Source organism: Drosophila tropicalis, unplaced genomic scaffold, assembly GCF_018151085.1.
Source record: "Drosophila tropicalis isolate 14030-0801.00 unplaced genomic scaffold, ASM1815108v1 contig_878, whole genome shotgun sequence".
Classification (NCBI taxonomy): domain Eukaryota; kingdom Metazoa; phylum Arthropoda; class Insecta; order Diptera; family Drosophilidae; genus Drosophila; species Drosophila tropicalis.
The window spans coordinates 10,687,413-10,706,634 of NW_027173374.1; the positions used below are offsets into that span (position 1 = coordinate 10,687,413).

The 19,222-nt window shown below is 37.1% G+C and overlaps 5 protein-coding genes across 17 annotated transcripts; 2 read left to right on the forward strand and 3 right to left on the reverse strand.

Annotated features, from left to right (window-relative positions):
• Positions 1-25: 25 nt before the first annotated feature.
• LOC137585139 (uncharacterized) lies at positions 26-1,192 on the reverse strand. Its single transcript, XM_068300794.1, has 2 exons — positions 988-1,192; positions 26-913 (listed from the first exon to the last, which is right to left on the reverse strand). The coding sequence occupies exons 1-2, from the start codon at positions 1,064-1,066 to the stop codon at positions 207-209; spliced, it is 786 nt and encodes a 261-aa protein (XP_068156895.1). The 5' UTR covers positions 1,067-1,192; the 3' UTR covers positions 26-206.
• A 93-nt stretch (positions 1,193-1,285) lies between these two features.
• LOC137585851 (venom serine carboxypeptidase) lies at positions 1,286-3,063 on the forward strand. Of its 2 annotated transcripts, none has more exons than XM_068301836.1 (2): positions 1,286-1,405; positions 1,501-3,063. In XM_068301836.1, the coding sequence occupies exon 2, from the start codon at positions 1,525-1,527 to the stop codon at positions 2,968-2,970; it is 1,446 nt and encodes a 481-aa protein (XP_068157937.1). In that variant the 5' UTR covers positions 1,286-1,405; positions 1,501-1,524; the 3' UTR covers positions 2,971-3,063. The 2 variants fall into 2 exon arrangements, with proteins under 2 accessions (XP_068157937.1, XP_068157938.1); XM_068301837.1 differs by having other exon boundaries at positions 1,334-1,405; positions 1,481-3,063.
• Positions 2,977-3,858, reverse strand: Mrm2 (Mitochondrial rRNA methyltransferase 2). Its single transcript, XM_068301838.1, has one exon. The coding sequence runs from the start codon at positions 3,823-3,825 to the stop codon at positions 3,079-3,081; it is 747 nt and encodes a 248-aa protein (XP_068157939.1). The 5' UTR covers positions 3,826-3,858; the 3' UTR covers positions 2,977-3,078.
• Positions 3,859-3,948: 90 nt separating this feature from the next.
• On the forward strand, positions 3,949-11,201 carry Ire1 (serine/threonine-protein kinase/endoribonuclease Ire1). Of its 3 annotated transcripts, none has more exons than XM_068301825.1 (7): positions 3,949-4,413; positions 4,508-4,622; positions 7,317-7,760; positions 7,823-8,045; positions 8,106-9,420; positions 9,487-9,654; positions 9,722-11,201. In XM_068301825.1, the coding sequence occupies exons 1-7, from the start codon at positions 4,270-4,272 to the stop codon at positions 10,610-10,612; spliced, it is 3,300 nt and encodes a 1,099-aa protein (XP_068157926.1). In that variant the 5' UTR covers positions 3,949-4,269; the 3' UTR covers positions 10,613-11,201. The 3 variants fall into 3 exon arrangements, with proteins under 3 accessions (XP_068157926.1, XP_068157925.1, XP_068157927.1); XM_068301824.1 differs by having other exon boundaries at positions 3,950-4,449; XM_068301826.1 differs by lacking the exon at positions 3,949-4,413 and having other exon boundaries at positions 4,574-4,698.
• A 215-nt stretch (positions 11,202-11,416) lies between these two features.
• Positions 11,417-17,901, reverse strand: MICU3 (Mitochondrial calcium uptake 3). Of its 10 annotated transcripts, XM_068301828.1 has the most exons (11): positions 17,588-17,901; positions 15,015-15,159; positions 14,845-14,955; positions 14,739-14,786; positions 14,479-14,561; positions 14,307-14,372; positions 13,979-14,077; positions 13,508-13,606; positions 13,004-13,412; positions 12,785-12,942; positions 11,417-11,683 (listed from the first exon to the last, which is right to left on the reverse strand). In XM_068301828.1, exons 1-11 carry the CDS (start codon positions 17,813-17,815, stop codon positions 11,600-11,602), a joined length of 1,530 nt encoding a protein of 509 aa, XP_068157929.1. In that variant the 5' UTR covers positions 17,816-17,901; the 3' UTR covers positions 11,417-11,599. The 10 variants fall into 10 exon arrangements, 8 of the variants coding, with proteins under 8 accessions (XP_068157929.1, XP_068157936.1, XP_068157928.1 ...); XM_068301835.1 differs by lacking the exon at positions 13,979-14,077; XM_068301827.1 differs by lacking the exon at positions 11,417-11,683 and having other exon boundaries at positions 12,370-12,942.
• Positions 17,902-19,222: the final 1,321 nt, after the last annotated feature.

A 19,222-nucleotide genomic window follows, 5' to 3' on the forward strand; every position in this document is an offset into this window, starting at 1 on the left:
TTCGTGAAAATCAAAAAAAATTGGATTCAGTGTTTTGTTTATTTATTTATATTTATGTGTGCATTAATTTAACAAAATTTTCGGTGCAGGAGAAGGAAAAAAAACATATGTATGGGGAAAACAACAGTTGAACACAGTTGACGTTTTGTGCGCAAGCGCCAAGAAACTTAGAAGTGTTGGTTGACGTTTTATGAAAGCTAGGCGATTTAGTCGTTGTCTAACACCATATAGTAACGGGTCTCCTCAACGGTGTCCTCCTGCTCCTTGGAGGAGACTATTGAATTGCTGGGCATATAGATAATTTCTTCAAAATTCTTCACAACATCTTCGTCCACTATAATTAAGTCGTCGGGCTCGAAAACTTCTTTTTCGCATACGATGAATTCCTCATCATTAGATTCCAAAGGAAGCTCGTATTTTATATCAGAATTTACTATCAGTTCATCATCGACGTTGTCTTCCGCCTCTTCTTGAATTTTCATACGATGCTTGCGCGATTCTACATGCCTATCATAGCAAAATTTCTTCGCTGTCGCATAATCACAAGTATAGCATTTATAAAGATGGCTCTGATCCTCTTGTTGATCCTCTGCTGAATCATCATCTTGGATCCCTTTCATTAGTTTTTCCTTGCGGCGAAAATGTTTGGTACTCTTTTTATGACGTTCATAGCAAAACCTTTTTGCTGTTTTATAGTCACAACAGTAGCAGGTAAAGACAGATCTTTTTATGTCCGAGTCCGATTCATAGGGCACTTCATCGTTTTGGTGTTTCATTGAGTTCCAATGACGTCGAAGGTCCCAGCGCCTATCTGTCTGATATCCACAGCCCAAGACGGCACATGTTAATCGCTTACTAATATAATTGTTGTTATTGTTATTAACATTTGATTCAAATGGAGCGATCTCAATAACTGCAAGATCAAGTTGATAAATATTCATATGTACATAAGTATAATCTTTCCACGTTACATATTTTGGATACTACCTTCATCCTCCAAATAAAAATCTTCGTCCTCGAGTTTCTCTATCTCTATAAGCTCATCTTCATATATCATTTGATTCATGATCTTCGATTTTATTTAAAGCTATCAGTTCTAAAGAATTCGCTCAGAATACAAAAACACATCAATTGCGTGTTTTGTTTATTTATTATTATTTACAAAATCTACTGCCGCGGCGAAATGATTTAGTAGAGGTGGCCATTGCAATAGAGATGACAACGCAAAAATGTGATATGGTTCACTATCGCAATATTTGCTGTTATACCATCTCTAATCCTTTAGCGACCTCTGGCGAGTAAATCACAGTAAATATTTTGCCGGCTGTGATTGGAAAAAAATAAACTGCTGCAGTTGCTAATATATAAATAGATTGAAATTACAATTGTTTATCAGTAAATTTTAGTAAGTAGCTCCGAGACGGGTCGTCAACACTTAAACGCAATAATAAACAAAAGAGTTGATAATAATATTAATTAGTTCTCGCTTAACTTTACTAGGGAAAGAACACAGCACAGCAGACAATGAAAAGTGCAATTCATTGTGGAATACTAATTGCCGCCTTCACTGTGGTGTTGGCAATCGGAACAGAGGGCCAGGAACGCCCCTACAGACGTAGTTTTATCAATCCATATCCCAGATACAAGCATTATAATGATGGAGTGGATCCGGGCGACCCTTTGTTTCTTACGCCCCTGATAAATAATCCTTCGGTGGACAAGGAAAAAATTCAGCAATTGGCTCGTGTTCAGGGATCACAGTACCATGGAGTTGAGAGCTATGCTGGGTATTTGACTGTAGATAGCAGATATAATTCAAATATGTTCTTCTGGTATTTCCCCGCCGAGCAGGATCCCGATTACGCACCCGTTGTTCTTTGGCTGCAAGGAGGCCCCGGGGCATCCTCGCTCTTTGGGCTTTTCACAGAGAATGGTCCCCTTGAATTGGACGAGCATAACAAACTGCAAAAAAGGAATTATACTTGGAGCAAGACACATAATCTGATATTTATTGATAATCCTGTGGGCACTGGATTTAGTTTTACCGATCACGATGAGGGCTATGCCACAAATGAACGTGATGTGGGTCGCAACTTGCATGAGGCTGTTATGCAACTGTATGAACTGTTCCAATGGAGCAATTCTTCGGGTTTCTGGGTAACTGGTGAATCCTATGCCGGCAAATATGTTCCCGCTCTGGCCTATCACATTCACAAAGTACAGAATGCCATTGATACCAGGGTTTACATTCCACTAAAGGGTGTGGCCATTGGAAATGGTCTGTCGGACCCGTTGCATCAAATGAAATACGGAGACTATCTCTATCAGCTGGGCCTAATTGATGATAACGGCCTAGAACAGTTTCATGCGGCCGAGGCAAAGGGAGCTGAATGCATTGAGAAACGAGATATGGAATGTGCCTTCAATGTTTTCGATTCTTTAATCAATGGGGATCTGACAAATGGCTCCATATTCAGCAATCTTACGGGTTTCAATTGGTACTACAACTATTTGAAGACACACGACGATTCTGGAGCGAATCTGGGCCAGTTCCTGCAATCGGGTGCTACACGACGATCTATTCATGTGGGCAACAAAACCTTCCATGATCTCGACACTGAGAACAAAGTGGAGCTACATTTGAAAAAGGATGTTATGGACTCGGTGGCACAATGGGTAGCCGAACTCTTGAACACTTATACGGTTTGCATCTACAGTGGCCAGTTGGACATCATTGTGGCCTATCCTTTGACCCGCAACTACCTGAATCATTTGAAATTTGCTGCTTCGGATTTTTATAAGATTGCCCCACGTGAGGTTTGGCGCGTCGATGGTGAAGTTGCTGGCTACGTTAAGCACGCTGGACATTTGGTTGAGATCATGATAAGAAACGCTGGCCACATGGCTCCCCATGACCAGCCCAAATGGCTGTATGCAATGATCGATCATCTTACCCACTACAAACATTAATTATTTTGGTTTTATACAAATTATGTTGAAGTCTATATGTCTATATGTTAACAATCTCTTAAAGAATAATAAATATTTTACAATTGAAACTAACATATTTTTGTTTGTTTAGGACACCCGAAAACCACGAGCCACCAGGAAATGCTCTGCCGAATCCCCGCGACTGGCCCTGGGTTTTACCCGTTTGACTTTCTCATAGTGCCGGAGCATATCTCTTTCCAATTTGGGCACATCGCCATTATCCCACACCTTGACGACCAGATTGGCATCAGGGGCTGACATGGCTAAGGCGAATCGCAGGACCTCATAGCACAGATTTGTAATACTCTCTTGGTCTAGCATGCGTACACCAGTGGCATTTGGAGCCATATCGGAGAGGACACAGTTAACTTGACGCCCGGCCAGGGATTCTTTTAAGCGCTGTTGAGCCACCGCAGAGGTAAAATCCATGCCGCCATAGATTACAGCTCCAGGCACAGCATGAAAGTGTAAGAGATCAATGCTGATAACCGATCCCAAAGGTTTCTTCTCTTGTTTGCCATTGGCATTAGTTCGCTCCACGGCCACCTGAGTCCAACTTCCTGGTGCCGCACCACAGTCTATTACTGTATGTCCTGGTTGCATAAGATGGTACTTGTCGTCCATTTCCAACAGTTTAAAGGCACTGCGACAACGATAGTTCATCATGTGAGCTTTCTCCACATAGGGATCGGCCAATTGTCGTGTCAGCCATTCCTGTGAACTTTTGCTCTTCCCCTTGAGATTTCGTGGCTGTTGTTTGGCATAATGGAGCGAAGATCGGTTGATACTTAGACAACGTTTAAATAACAAATTCAAGCAATTAACTGACCGCATTGTGGATGAGACAGTTGCTGGGGGTCCGTAACGCGTTAGTACATTTTTCAGTTAGAGATGGGTAAACCCCGTGTAATTTGACAGCACTCATCTGCTTTCTCTCATCTCTAACGACGAATATTCAGTTTCTTCTGGCATTTGACAACTGACTCTCAACAATGGCGAAAGGAATATGTTAAAACTCGTGTGAAAAATCAACGCAAAAAAAAAAAAACATGATGAATTCAAACAAGGCTTGTGTTTTAAATGTTTAATGAGTGTGGTGAAATCTATAATAAAATAACAGTGAAAATATGCGACAAGTGACAAGGCAACAAGATTTGCAAACATAAAAGAAAATAATCACAAAAAAAGATCAACGGAAAATTTATTAATAATACTCCTCCGGTTCCCTCTCTCTTTTGTACTCTCTGTCGCTTGAACACAACAACACAGTGTGGCAAAATGAGAATTTGCGTTGTATTTTGTTGTGCTATTATTTTGCTTTCATGCGGCGTGATTGCATCAGCAACAGCCACAACAAAAACAAGAAATAATTTAAATGCCGACTCAGCAGAAGTTGTAAGCAGTGCCGAAGATGTTGTAAATGTAAGTGGCAGCAGCCATAGGGGTGGCAGTGGCAAGGTAAGGGCGTTGTAGAAGAAGGAAAAACTAAAAACCTAAACGAAAATTCTTCAATTAGGAATGCACGGATTTGGCCCGCGATGAGGAGGCTTTAATGGTTTTCTCTACATTGGGCGGTGGACTGACAGCCATCGATCCGGTGACAAGTGAAATACGCTGGACAATAGCAGATGGTAATTACTACACACACGCACACAGTCACACACTTACACACACACCTACACTCGAACACACATTTCAAATTAGCTTGTAAGTTTTATTTGTTTGTCCCATTTATATTTGGATGAGATACAAAACATATGCCGAGAGCCCATCAAGTGCGTGGTGCGGAGAGAGGGCTGGCTACTGTTGCAATTTTGCCATCGTTTGTGGAAATTTGCAACATAAATGACCTCATCACATCAAAACAGAAAGAAAAACTAGGAAACACCGACTTTTAAATACCTATTGATTTATGATTTTTAAAACCATCTACTTTTTATAATCGAAACTTTTAATTTTTAATTTCAAAATCTTGCTATTATTATTTAAATTTCTAATAATTCAAAATCCCAAGTTATTTTCGATTTAACTCTAATACACATTATTTCTCTCTCAAGGGAAAGGAGAGCAACACAATATTTCTCTTCTCTGTTTTTAAATGTTTTTCTGTTTTCCTTTCTTCTGATAACAAGACTCACGTATATACGCAATCTTGACAACTAACACACACACACACGCACGATTCTTTCAATTAAGTGTTGCCAACGCTCGTCTATATCAGCCGACTTTTTGTTATTATTCTTTCTTTTTTTTTTTTTGCATTACCCTAACAAACTGTGACACATGCCTAGGGTCTAGGGGAATTTGACACTCTTTATGGCCAGCTAATTCTTAGCTGACTATATATAAATTATTTATCATTATGACGTCGAGAATAAGAGCTACTAACTAGACTAATCTGACAAAATTTAATGACAGGCCAAATCATAAACGATACAATGAAAGCGTATATAAGAAAGTGAAGCAAACCTTATATAAAAGGCAAAAATAATTCTATTAGAGTCATTAGAATTGTAGATCTATTGTATATCGATACAATATGTGTTAAAAATATATCAGCTATCAGAAATATAATAATATATACACATAGGGAGTACTAGTTATTTGCCTAAGTCAGGTTGAAGGTTAATTTTCCTATATTAAAATTCAATGAATTGCAATTAGAAATAAAGACGTTCAGTTTATTTATTCGTTTACCTAGCTCTACGTACAGCATGTAATTAAAGATATTAATGACAGTTTAAGAAAGAGTATATGTAATCATATCAGTTGACGTTAAAAATTGTTGTTTTTAAAGAATTTTATTGCTCTTACCTAGCTAGGAGAAGAGTGCTCTAAATCTTGACTATTTATAGCTTTATTTACTATGAGGTTTATGTTGCGAAAGACAGAACAATATTAATAATTTCTTATCGTTTATATGCTTGATTTACTTCAATAGAAAGTAATGGAAAATATTTGAAGTCAACTCATTGGAAATGGTATTTCATTTTCTGGCTTTTTGGTTTTAATCGTTTTTTTTCTGTCTCCCTCTGCAATCATCAGCACATGTTCTGGCCAGAAAGTGTGAGCTACGCCCCGTAAAGATTGTTTAATGTGATAAATCCCACATTTCTATATACACAAAATAAAAATATACATATATAATTTGAAATTTCATGGGTAATGTCATATTTTTAAAAAGTAAACCCATTTCTCGATAACAACATGTGTAGAACATGCTGAGCATTCCCTTGTGGACATCGGGCATTTCCATTTGAATGCATTTTTAAATCGCTTAGCAATTATTTTGTATATAGAGATTGATCGATATTATTATTATTTTTGGTATATAATTTCGATTAGTGCAATTATGAGTTACCTCAACCCATAAATAATGATGACTCCTGTGAGTCATAGTTTGTTTGATTAGTATGTTAATGCTAATTAGAGTGCTGGGCTATGAGTTAAATGACCTGACGTGAAGACAGGCAGGCAGCAATGGGCTCGAGTCGGTCTACATGTGGGTTAATATACAGATAACGGCAAATTGATTAGAACGCTTAACTAAAATGTCTAACTTGAGAGTCTTCATTACTTATGGGCAACTCGTGTAGATAAACTGCTACGTAATACTACTTAGCTAAAATAATTATATTCTTTTCATTTATTGCCCATTTTTCATGTTTTATGGGTCTTTCCTTCGTTTGCCATTTTGCATTTTGTTTTAAAATTTAAACAAATGAAATGCTAAATAAACTAAATCGTTAAGCGATAACACACTTTGTCGTAGGCACCCGCATGAGTTTCTAGGCTATATGTTTACTCAACTGTTTGATAAAACAAACGTCAAAGGCTAAAGAGATGTTTAAGAGAAAGCCTAGATCATTATGCCTCTTAAATCACAAGTATTATTGAGCTTGAAGAGTGAGTTTCGGAAGTCACACAAATTTTTCATGTCTAACATTTGTCTAAAGAATGAATCAGATCTTCGTAATCCATATATACATAGAGGATAAGGGATCTTTATGAACTTTGCTTGCCAATTCTAGTCGAGATTAAAGATTTAATACTGTTTGGGAGAATAATGAATCAGATTAGATTATTGAATTTTAAACATTAAACTATGTTTCTTGTTATTCTATTAATTTAATTGTCTTATATGACTTAAAATTGTTGTTATCAGGTTTAGCGAAAGCCACGAAACCTTATCAACAATTTGTTCCTAAGAAATAAACATTTCTGCCGTGCAAAACTGAGTTTAAAAGTTCAATTAATTAGAATTTAAAAAAAAAAAAACGTATTTGACGACATTTTTAATAAACAAGTTCCCATTTATTTTTCAGATGCTCCTATTAAGGCCGAACCACAACCGCAGAATGTGCAAGTACCATATTTTTTACCAGATCCTCGAGATGGTTCTATTTATCAACTGGGTCAAATGGGCAGTCTCAAGAAGTTGCCCTATACCATTCCGCAATTGGTGGCCAATGCACCTTGTCGCTCATCCGATGGCATCTTGTATTCGGGTAAAAAGAGCGACACTTGGTATATGGTTGATCCCAAGACAGGAAGACGTGAGAAGGTCATGGGTTTCGGTGGCGATAGCACCGAATGGGGTGAACAACCAATTGGTTGGGCCACCTCGAGAGCCATTTATTTAGGACGTACACAGTACACGGTCATGATGTACGACAGTTTGGCTAAGGATAAGAATGCCAAGCCATGGAACATAACCTTTTATGATTATAATGCTCTCACTGCTCCACCAGAATTGGCCAATGAATATGGTAAATAAAAATTGCAAAAGTTTAGGTAAATTTAATAATAATGATTCGAAAATTGTTTTTAGAATATATACACTTGGCCACCACCACAAATGGACAGATTCTAACATTGGATCGCAAACAGGGCAAATTTTTATGGCAACGACATCTGAGTAGTCCTGTTGTGGCTGCTTTTCTACTAGGACCCGACGGGTTGTTAAGTGTTCCATTCACAACGGTATCAGATGAGGCCTACCAGGCCATTCTGGAGGAGTCCAAGCGAGGCAATGTGAATACCGTGAAGCTTTTGTAAGTGTGCTGCATTAATCGGTGGACGAATCAAGTAATATAACTTTATTTCCGTTTTAGTCAATCTCTTTATGTGGGCGAACATCAAATGGGTGGACTCTATGCTTTGCCCTCTTTGGTCGATAAGAATACGCCAAGAATTTCCACTGCACCGCCAATAAAACTCTTAGATGGACCCGCTGTCAATGTGGATATGGATCATGATCAGGAGCAGGATCCACGAACTGTTTATATCAGTGATGTTTTACCCGAACAGCCTGGCATAATGCTTGGCCACTACAATATGCCCAATATTGAGGCGCCCAATAAGGGTAATTTGCAATTATCGCCAACGCCCTCGTCGAAGGATATACAAAGCGGCCTGGCCACCATTCACAATTACAACGATGGCTATGGTTTGTTGGCCAACAATGAGAAAAATGCAGCCGCTGCCAAGGATATAGCTGTGCAAACTGATTCCGATGATCTAGTTGATATAAACGGTGGCAGCATTGAGACCCAAAGGAACAGCAATACCATTAACCGAACCAAAACCATAATATTGCAGAATAGCAATAAGGTGCAGGCCTTTATCAATGAATGGTTTATGGAGCATCCAAGTGGTAAAGTGCATCAGATACTAATAGTCATTGTCTTGGGAATGATTGCTCTGTTCTGGTACACATGCAGCACAATGCGTGAATTGCAGAAACAAAGTGAGAATGGCTCCAAGACTTATGCCGTAACCCATACATCGGGGAATGGCAGTGGTAATGGCAGTAGCAATGGCAGTAACTCAAGTACCCAAGATTTGGTCGACTTGGGCGATGGTCATGTGCGAGTGGGCAAGATTAGTTTTCATACCAACGAAGTTCTTGGCAAAGGATGCGAAGGTACTTTTGTATTTAAGGGCACGTTTGAGGAACGTTTTGTGGCCGTTAAACGCTTGCTGCCCGAATGTTTCACCTTTGCCGATCGAGAGGTCGCCTTGCTGCGCGAATCCGACGCCCATGAGAATGTTGTACGCTATTTCTGCACCGAACAGGATCGTCAGTTTCGTTATATAGCCGTTGAATTGTGTGCTGCCACTCTCCAAGACTATACCGAGGGTGAACGTTCAATGGAATTACGCGAGCATATCGATGTCTGGGAAATTTTAGTTCAGGCTTCATCCGGATTGAGTCATCTACATTCCTTGGATATTGTTCATCGTGACATTAAGCCGCAGAATGTTTTATTATCTTTACCGGATGCCAAGGGCAGAGTTCGTGTAATGATTTCCGACTTTGGTCTATGCAAGAAATTGAATTTTGGACGTACAAGCTTTTCACGCCGTTCGGGAGTAACAGGCACTGATGGTTGGATTGCTCCCGAAATGATGAGAGCTCAACGAACCGTAAGTGTTTTTTTAAAGCCATTTAAATTAATCTTAGACTAATTTTGTGTTATATCCACTCTTCAGACCACCGCCGTCGATATCTTCTCTTTGGGCTGTGTTTACTACTATGTTTTGAGTGGGGGCCATCATGCTTTTGGTGATAACCTAAAACGGCAGGCCAATATACTGTCCCATGAATACAATCTAGCCAAATTGCATGCTGATGGCAACGATTTTGAAAATAGTAAAATTGTAAGTAAAGGAACTCGAAAAAAGTGTAATTACTTGAATAACTTATGATCTAATGACTTTTATTTAGATTCTCGCAGAGCAATTGATAGCCGATATGATACACAAGGATCCACAGTCTCGTCCACCAGCTCGTTGTATTGGTAATCATCCATTGTTCTGGGATGAACCGAAAATGCTATCATTTCTTCAGGATGTCAGTGATCGTGTTGAGAAATTACAATTCCATGCAGAACCTCTCAAATCGTTGGAGAAAAACGGACGTTTGGTTGTTTTGGACGATTGGAATTTGCATGTGGATCCCTTGATAACAGACGATCTGAGAAAGTATCGTGGCTATATGGGAGCCAGTGTTCGGGATTTGCTGCGTGCTCTGCGAAATAAGAAACATCATTATCATGAGCTAACACCCGAGGCCCAGGAGCTGTTGGGTTGCATACCACATGCCTTTACCAACTATTGGGTGGATCGTTTTCCGCAGTTAATCTCGCATGCCTATCATGCCTTCAGTATTTGCTCCAGTGAGCCCATTTTCAAACCCTACTATAGTACGGGTTATCATTTCTCACGCCCATGGTATTTTGAGGCTGATGATGCCTTATTTCCCGTATTGATGCGTGATCCCAAACCGCTGCCAAAAATGGGCGGCAGTCCAAAAAAGACACCGTCACCTGCTCTTACACCATCACCCGCGCAACAGTTACAGCAACAGCAGCTGAAACAACGCAAAGGGGCCTATAATTTCCATGCCGGGAATCCGCCAGGAGTTGGTCTATTGCGTAACTTAGACCCAGACACAGATCCAGCAGATCGGAGGGATGTCTTTGCCAATTTCAAATTTCGACGAAATGGCAAAAATAATAACGGTGGCAATCGAAACTATGGCAAGGATAATACCACAAAACAGGACAAAGAGAAATTTGTCAGTTGGACCTTGCCACCGCCAGCAACACAGGATTAGAATTAAGATTGCAATTTAGACGGAACATATATTTGTATCTAAATAGTTTAATTTTGTTAATTTAATATTCTACTTCATATGTATTTGCAACTATTCCAAAACCAATTCCCAAGTTCTTTAAACTAGCGAAATAATTCTAGAACCGATAAGAGTCCAGGATATTGAAACAACGCAAGGAGTCGATAGTTTTTGACGTTGCTTTATCTCTGGATAGAATAATGAATACTACTTTGATATAACAAAATTTTTAGAGAGTAAGCTCTGACACAACAAATATTCTGAAAATGTGCAACAAAAAAAGGGACCGATTGTCCTTTCGAAAGCATGCAATTTAACTGTGATAATTTTTAAACATTAATTTTGATTCATCGTTTTGAATTTTTTTGTTCTAGGCAATTAGTTGGCGTTTGATATATATAGTATACATAGTAATTTATAATTAAATCTATTTAGGCATAAGTAATTTAAGTGTCCCCTTACCTTTCAAATGTTTCAAGCACTTCAACGAAAACAAACAAAAGTTTCGAAAGATTAGTGCGAATTTATTCTTGCATTTTGTTTATAATAAAAGAAAATATTCATTATAAAATTTGTCTAAATCGTATTCTTTCTCCTATAACAAAGTGACAAAAATGTTTATAAATAAAAAAACAATAAATATTATTTTAATACATATAATTAAGCAAATGTAGAATGCTATTTACGAGAGTAACTCGAAAAGTTTTAAGCAAGTTCCGTTGAAAACTTTAAGAATCACTCTCGCATATTGCACAGAAAGATAAATTTGTTTAATTCTACACTATATTTTTGGTTTTGTTTAACAATTGATTTATAAATGATATAAAAAATTCAACAATGTAGGAGATTATCAGTTTTTGTTCTTTAGAAGAAAAATTTTGGTAACTAGAGGAAATTTTTGATTAACATAAATTTGTTGTTGTGCTTTCTTTTTGGCATTAAGTTTGCTCGTTGTTTTGTTTACGTTATCTAGCTGGAGGACTTCTTCAGGGTTTTCATTTCCTGTCGTACGCAATATTTAAAGGCATCCCAACCTTCGGATTTGGCCACCGACTGAAAATTTAATTAAATTGTTGTTTAAATAAACGGTGAGAAAAGTGTATTAAAGGAAAAATGAAATATAAAATAAACATTAGAGAGGGAGAAGACCCAATAGACAGTGACTGGTGGGAGAGCTAAAGCAGAGCAAAAGAGTTTGTTTTGTGGGTAATTTGCCTCCCACTAACCTCCACCTCCTCTAGAGTTTCGCTGTTAATCTGGACACGATCGTCAATGTTTGGATCATCTTGCTAAGGGGAGCGTAAAGCGAATTAAGCAAATTTCTAACTACTGTCAAGGACACAACTCTATCAAGATCGTTTAAAAAAGTTGATCTTTGTATGCTTTTTGTTAGTTTTTAACAACTGGATTTCTTGTTAGTCAAAGCTAAAAATCTATTCCAGTTTGTTAAGGAACGATTTCAAAATAGAATTCAGGCTAGACATGAGTTTAAATTTGTGCGTGAACAATTTCTTAAAAAAACTTCGATTATTCATGCGATTTAAAACTTCAACAAAACATTAACTAAGATTTTTTAAACATAAAATTCAAGCACTTATTCTGTTTGAGTCAAAAAGATTTTTTTATAAGTGCAAGCTGTTAGTCCTTTTTCCGCTCTTTGATGGTTTTAAGGACACAAACAAGTGCGAAACAAACAAAATAAATAAATTATACAAACAAAAATGCAAAAGAAAAGCCAATTATTGTTTTATTTTTTAATTTTGTTGACGTGTTTAAAGCCGATTGGGTATTTACCTTATGTTAAAAAATAAATTTCAATAATAACTTGAGTTAAAAATTAAATAAAACTTAATTAACTTAATTGATTAGAAACATATATTAAGCTTAATTAAAAAAAAGCTTACAGCCAACATAAATAAAATATAAAACTGCAGAAAAAAAACAGCACATTAAGCAAAAAAACAACGATCAAAGGATTCAGAACAATCAGATTAATGGTATGAATTAATGGCAAAGCTAATGCCACAAGGCATCGCTGTCAATGAAGTAATCCAAATGACGACAGACACGATGACGCCAGGCGGCAAACATGGGATACTCTGGTTCGTCATAGGCATCCAGAGCTTCATTGTAATCAAAGAAACGACCACTTACTTTAAAGCCACGATGCAATCGATCCTTCATAATGGCAATGAATTCCTTATAGGACAACAATCCATCGCCATCCTCATCGAAAATGGCAAACACAGTGTCGATCAAGTGTAGACTTAGACTATAACCAGTGCAAATTTTCACAGCGCGTGAGAATTCCTCTGCAAAAGGCGTAAATGAAAAGTTAAATTATCTATCCAATACATTTCAATAGCTACCCACCTTTTGAAATGGCTCGATCGGCTAGTGTATACATACGCATGGCAATCGTGAAATCATCAAGATTATTGAGAAAATGACAAAAATCACGAAACTCATTAAATTTAATGCCCTTCTCCTCCTTGACACGTTCGAGTAGACGATCCAAAAATATATCATATTCATCGGTAGCCAAATAAGTATAACGTAGCAATATTTTGGCAAAATCTAATTCACTAATAATATGATTGCCCTTGGAGAATTCATGGAATTCCAATTCGAGTACTTCGGTTTGTAGATTATCCATAAAATTATAGAAATTATCATAATTAATGACGCCAGTTCCACGCTTGCCAAAGAAATGAAGCTGCAGGGTTGTTGGAACCACATGGCGACGCTGCAGGCCCTCACCATCATCGACATAGCGTGAAGACTATAGATAATAGAGAGCAAGATGCATACATTAGTTAACTTAAGAAACTCATCGCTATATCAGGTGGTTAGTCACACTGGATCATGCACACATACCTCAACGGGGGATTGTGAGGTATTATCGCTAGCATTATTCTCGGGCAATTCATCGCCACCATGTTTTTCTTTCCAAGCGCCGCTGAAAATGCGCTCCATCTGGATAATATGTACATGGGACACGGGGTGGGGAGAGCAATAGGTTGGATAAATAGAGAAAACAGTTGGGTGGGTGATTTTTAGTTTGGAATAACAATCAATTTGAGGTTGGGGACATTTTTGGTGTGGTGTGTGGTAGGATAAGCGCAAAAAACAAAACGTATAACAAGAACTTCAAAAGCAATATGAAAACAAACTTATATACATAATCAATAATAACATATCAATAAAAACATAAGCCAATCAAACTATATGCTAAGCTAAGCTAAGCTTTTACATTAGCTTATTTCAAGTTCAAAATTGAAAGTCGGTGGAACCATCAGCTCAGCAAAAGGCAACTATCGTAGTTCTCTTATATTCTTTCACACTTACTAGACCCAATTTGCCCTTTGCTGGTGGTCCAGAGCCAGCCAAGGCTACTGTGGGATTCCTTAGTTGGTTTTGCTCTTCAAAGGAAACTAATCGCGATTGCTAAGATTTGAATTTTTCGAGATTGAAATACACATAATATACATATAATAGTTTTGGGAAAATAAAATTAAAATTAATTGCAAATTATCCTTAAATAAAACTAGTCTTACACTTCCTTTGTTGCTCACAGAGCTGGCTAGTTTTTTTTTTTTTTTTTTTGTGAATAAATTTCATTTAAAATATATTTACAATCACAACAAAATCAAGATAAATGAAATAATAATCTTACAATTCGCTTGGTTTGTGGATCAACATTTTGCATATGTTTGAAAGCGCCAGCCAATATGGAAATTATCTAATTAATAATGAAAAATCATAGAAATTATAAATAAATAGATCATGGAGGGATATTTATTTATATGTATTTACTGTCTGAACTCATAAATCCTTGAATGACTTACCACAAGAAATTCATCTTTATCCACACGTTGATTACCATCAGTATCGAACATATTGAAAGCAATTCGAAAACCAGATTTCGGTTCTAAACGAAATAATGTTAATAAAATTTAGTTAATCTTAAACCAAATTCTCAAAATAGTGAGTAATATAAACAATAAATAGTCCATTACTCTTTTAATCTTTCAAGCCTTTAAGCCTTCATTTGCCATGTAACTTCTTGCATACTTTTAGGCTTGAAGGCTTTGCTTTGACAACTTACTTGTTAAAATGGATAGCAGGAAGAGATATTCCGTGTAGGACACAATGCCTGTAAAAAAAGGATATATCAATCAATTTCTTACTTATTCTACAGTAAATATTTCAACCTTTATCTCTTAAATTCCGAAACAGTCGAGTGGAACCTTTTTTGAGGGCTGGAGTTTGGTCTTTATACTTCTCCAATTCTTCGGTACTCAATTGACGGCGCTTCAAGCGGGCTAACGTTTAAAGTAAACAATAAGATTTGTATAGAAGCTATAGAGTTACAGATACTAACGTCTGGGTTCTTGTTCCACAACTGAATCCAGAAAGTCCTGTGGCGTCATGTACAACTGATCATCATATTCCACAGATGCAAATTTGATGAAACGCCTCTCGCGGGCTGTTAATTTGACAAGTTCTGCATCGTTTTCATCGCGTTGCTGGAGACAAAGAGTTCGGATTAATCAGTTTTTTGGTAATTTAATATACGCTGGATGTCTGCCATATACATATATAAGAAATAAATCAATGTTTGAAAATTTCCGCCGCCACAGCCACAAACAAAAAGCTTCTGGCTTGGATTTTAATCTATAGTCAGAACCGCCTGGTGACGTTTTGATTTAATGCCCTCACAACAATTGTCGCTCGTTTTGCATGCAGAAATATTAATTTGATCCGGTTTTTGATTTCTTTTTTTATATCACAAAATAAACGTAGGTATATAGCTATAGATCTTAACGATTGGGCAATAAGTTCAATTATTGACGATTCTGGCCCAGGATTCCCACGTTCATTTCGAACAAATAAAATGGCAAATTGATTTGGTTAGCATTTCTTCATAAATCTGAAACATGACTCAATTGTATATTTTGGAGCAAACTGACAACTCCCAGGTCATAACTCTTTGGCATGTGGGGGACAAGAGCAGACATCGAAATGTGTCTGCAGGCAAATCTCACCCAAAGCACACAAAGGCCACTTTTGAATGTTAGACATGTGCATTATAGACACGCCCACTCTAACCGAAAATGGTTAACTGAGGCCAAGATCATGCTTCATAACCCATAACCAAAAAGCCTGACATCATCCAGAAGTGCAGCACCCCAGAACAGTGATACAAAATCAAACGAAACTTATATAAAAAACATTAAAATTATAAAACAAAATACGACTTCATGATTAGGTAAGCAATTAGCTATGTTAATTGATTAAACCATGCGAAATTAGGTAGTTTAAAGATTGATATTTCTCAACCCCCATTTAGATTGCCTTTGGTAGCCTAAGACCACTGTAGGATTGAAAGTTGGTGGGAGAACTAAAGTTAGCTGCAGGCACTGGATTTATAGGCAACAATTAAAACTCATTCATCATCATCAGGCTGCGCAGTCGTCGCAGTTGTCATAATAAGTATACACACTCAGATAGACAGACAGCCAAAAGGTTGGACGGACCACATGTGTCAGGGACAAACCGAATATTCAACAAGATAAAACTCAAAAGGGGCACGCCTGCGTCTGGCATTGGGCAGCATTTTGATTACTTATTATGATTGTCAATTTGTGGGGGTGTATCCATATCAGAAGTAAACCAGATCGATTGATAGATAAATTTTCAGTAACTGGCATTCTGTCAGCATTCAAATTCTCAGTTGAACGACTAACTACTTGCCACTTCATCATATTGTTGCACCTCACACACCAACACAAAGGAAAAATGCTGGCTGATTATTATTTTCAAGGTGTGTGGCAAGTTTCATTTGAATTTCATGCTAAATATGTACATGTGGGAAGGAGTTAAGGCAGAAGATCAAAACGATTGCTATAAACCAGATGGTTATGGATAAGCAAAACTTAAGAGAATTGTGGCAACAATTGAGGAATGCAAAAGTATTTTAAAGAAACAAGAATTCAAATTTATGATTACTCGTGGATTATTTTGAAACAAATTTGTTATTTGAGGGACCCTAAAATATTTGAGAATTTAATTGAAGATTTTTAATTACTTTTCTTCTGTTGGGACGATCTAATTGGAGTCTTAAAGGAGTGTTTATAAAAACATTACAAAAACTCCTAATTATTTTTATAAGAAAGTGAGTCAATTAGTTAATATGTTCCAGAATTTTATCTATTGGATTACACTTTTTAAAAATTTGTTTTATATTTAATAATTCCTAATCCTCCATCTAAACTAATTCCCTTAAGACTTTTGAGCTGCTATAACATTAAAGTATTTATGATTTAACATAATAAACAATTTTAAATCATTTTTTAAACAATTCTTTAGTGGTTATCAGGAAACATAGTAATAAAAACTTGTCAAATGACATACATAGATATGATTCTGTCTAGAAAACCAAAAATATGCTAAGTAATCATCTCTGATAAGCCGTTTCCGAAACTATTAAGTAAATATTAACATTTCACACTTCCCTTATCAGACCCCCCGTCGCCTAGCCCTCTCACCCAACTGCAAATAACTTAAACAACAATATCACGTCAACAACATACACATACATATACATACATATGTATGTATATTCTGGTTGACAATGTCAACAGGTTTTTGCTTTAGTTGAACTTGAAGTTTAAACATAATAAAAGCCTTGAACTATTTACACGAAATATGTTAATAATAGTTTGTAGAAACAAAAATGCAGTGTAAACAAACCAGCAACAACAACAAATTAGGGGGAGCACGGAAACGCACAGCTGACTGCTGATAACGATATAACGTAAGAAATATTAACGTAACTGCTAGACATGGGCATGCCCCAATCTAAAAATAGCTGCGCAAGTCAAACCCCAAAAAGTCATAATTTTTATCGACTTTTTACTAAGATTCTTTGCATTAGAATTAATTTGCACTTACTATACGTTTTCTCATGCTAGCCGCATTCACAGTATTCTCCGATCTTCGAAATTTGATAAATGCCGCCATTAGAGCAGCAGCACTACCGCCAATTAAAAAGCAATAGCGCTGACCATTTGAGTTTCTTGTGTGAAAACCACCTGTACGGCTGGAGAATGTCCTGCATAGCGCGCCTTGCTTAATTAAGGGACGGCTCTTCAACGTCAATCTTGCCACTAGATTTGCCATTTAATTTTGATCACTAAATATACTAAAATAAATTATTGTTTTTATGCGTCAGCCGAAAGTGAGAACTAAGCGAACTAATTGACGAAAGAGTGTGACCGTGTAAACAACGTAATGAATGACGTTATGAGCCAGTTCACCTAGACGCAGTTCAGGGCGTTGCCATCTTGTAACAATTGTAGTTATGATTTGGCGGGCGTTTCAAATGCAAAGAAAAGAGCTCAAGAGAAAAAATATAATTGAAATTAAGAGTATTTCACTATATTTAATAAAAAATATATAAAAAATCAAGCTTTTGCTTTAATTATGTGTTTTGTTCGAATTTATAACTTTAATTTTCAAAAAAAACGTTGCCTAAATAATATTCTCACTTTTGACAGAACTTGAGATGCTTGAGAATCTAGATTTTTACAAACATGTTTTAAAAACCCAACAAAAATTGGAATGCAGGCTTAATCTATCTAAAGTTTTCTCATCATTTATAGGTCAACATTTTCTTTCATTTATCAGAAATCACAGCTTCTTGGCTTTTAAGCTTCCTCTGATCTTTATTCCTCTAACTTTTTTGGTTTTCATCTTCTTTGCTCTGACACAATCAGTCAAACTGTCTCTAGATCTGTGGACTGCCAAAGCAATCGATATGACTATCGCGGTCATTAAACAAAATCAGTGGATCGTTTGGTTATCTAAGACCCAACCGAAATAAACGACAATTTATGGAACTTTAAGGCAATAACAATTAATAAAATTGAAAACACAAAAAAAAAAAAAAGAAAAAACCAAACTTGGTGGCCAAGTTGTAATCTCGGGTTACACAGAACTTAATCAAAACAATAGAAGAAGAAGTTCTTTTCCTCTCGGTTCTCTATGGGGCAAGCGCCAGTCGTAAAGTTGTTTAACCGGCCAAGAGGCCAAAACGAGACCGTTAAAAGCAGTCGGCAGTTGGCAGTCAGTAACAACAACAGTCAACAATATTGAGGGTATCCCGTCTAGACTTTGGTGCTAATCCTTTGAAGATCTTGTCGTGGTGATAAACTTGGGGCTCTGCGTCTGATTAGCGTCTGATTAGAGGCTTCACTTTGGTCACTTTAACTGTAGTTCTTTCTTTCTTCGTTCTCCGTCCTTCTCTTTGAGTGATATAATTGGAGCAGTGGCACGTTGTAGACTACTATTGTTGGATTCCCCAAACGATGCATAAATCAAGTGCCCCGTAACATGTTAGAAGCCGACTTGCTATGCAAACCGGCTTTAATTCGGAATTTGCCTCTCGCCGATCCTTAGGTAAAACAGAAGAAAAAAGCAGTTGTTGGCACCCTTTCTTCGTTTAAAAGGTGATGCATCCCATTTCCAGTTCCAATCCCAGTCACAGTCCCAGTCCCGCATGTGCCATTGAGATTTATGTCTGTGACA

Coding starts and splice junctions, on each gene's coding strand:
- LOC137585851 (XM_068301836.1), top strand. CDS start 1,525: ATGAAAAGTGCAATTCATTGTGGAATACTAATTGCCGCCTTCACTGTG.
- Mrm2 (XM_068301838.1), bottom strand. CDS start 3,825: ATGCGGTCAGTTAATTGCTTGAATTTGTTATTTAAACGTTGTCTAAGT.
- Ire1 (XM_068301824.1), top strand. CDS start 4,270: ATGAGAATTTGCGTTGTATTTTGTTGTGCTATTATTTTGCTTTCATGC. Junction 7,761..7,822: donor AGAATTGGCCAATGAATATG/GTAAATAAAAAT, acceptor AATTGTTTTTAG/AATATATACACTTGGCCACC. Junction 8,046..8,105: donor GTGAATACCGTGAAGCTTTT/GTAAGTGTGCTG, acceptor TTTCCGTTTTAG/TCAATCTCTTTATGTGGGCG.
- MICU3 (XM_068301827.1), bottom strand. CDS start 17,815: ATGGCAAATCTAGTGGCAAGATTGACGTTGAAGAGCCGTCCCTTAATT. Junction 15,160..17,587: donor CTAGCATGAGAAAACGTATA/GTAAGTGCAAAT, acceptor CTTTGTCTCCAG/CAACGCGATGAAAACGATGC. Junction 14,373..14,478: donor ATAAAGATGAATTTCTTGTG/GTAAGTCATTCA, acceptor ATTATTAATTAG/ATAATTTCCATATTGGCTGG.
- LOC137585139 (XM_068300794.1), bottom strand. CDS start 1,066: ATGAATCAAATGATATATGAAGATGAGCTTATAGAGATAGAGAAACTC. Junction 914..987: donor TTTTTATTTGGAGGATGAAG/GTAGTATCCAAA, acceptor TTGATCTTGCAG/TTATTGAGATCGCTCCATTT.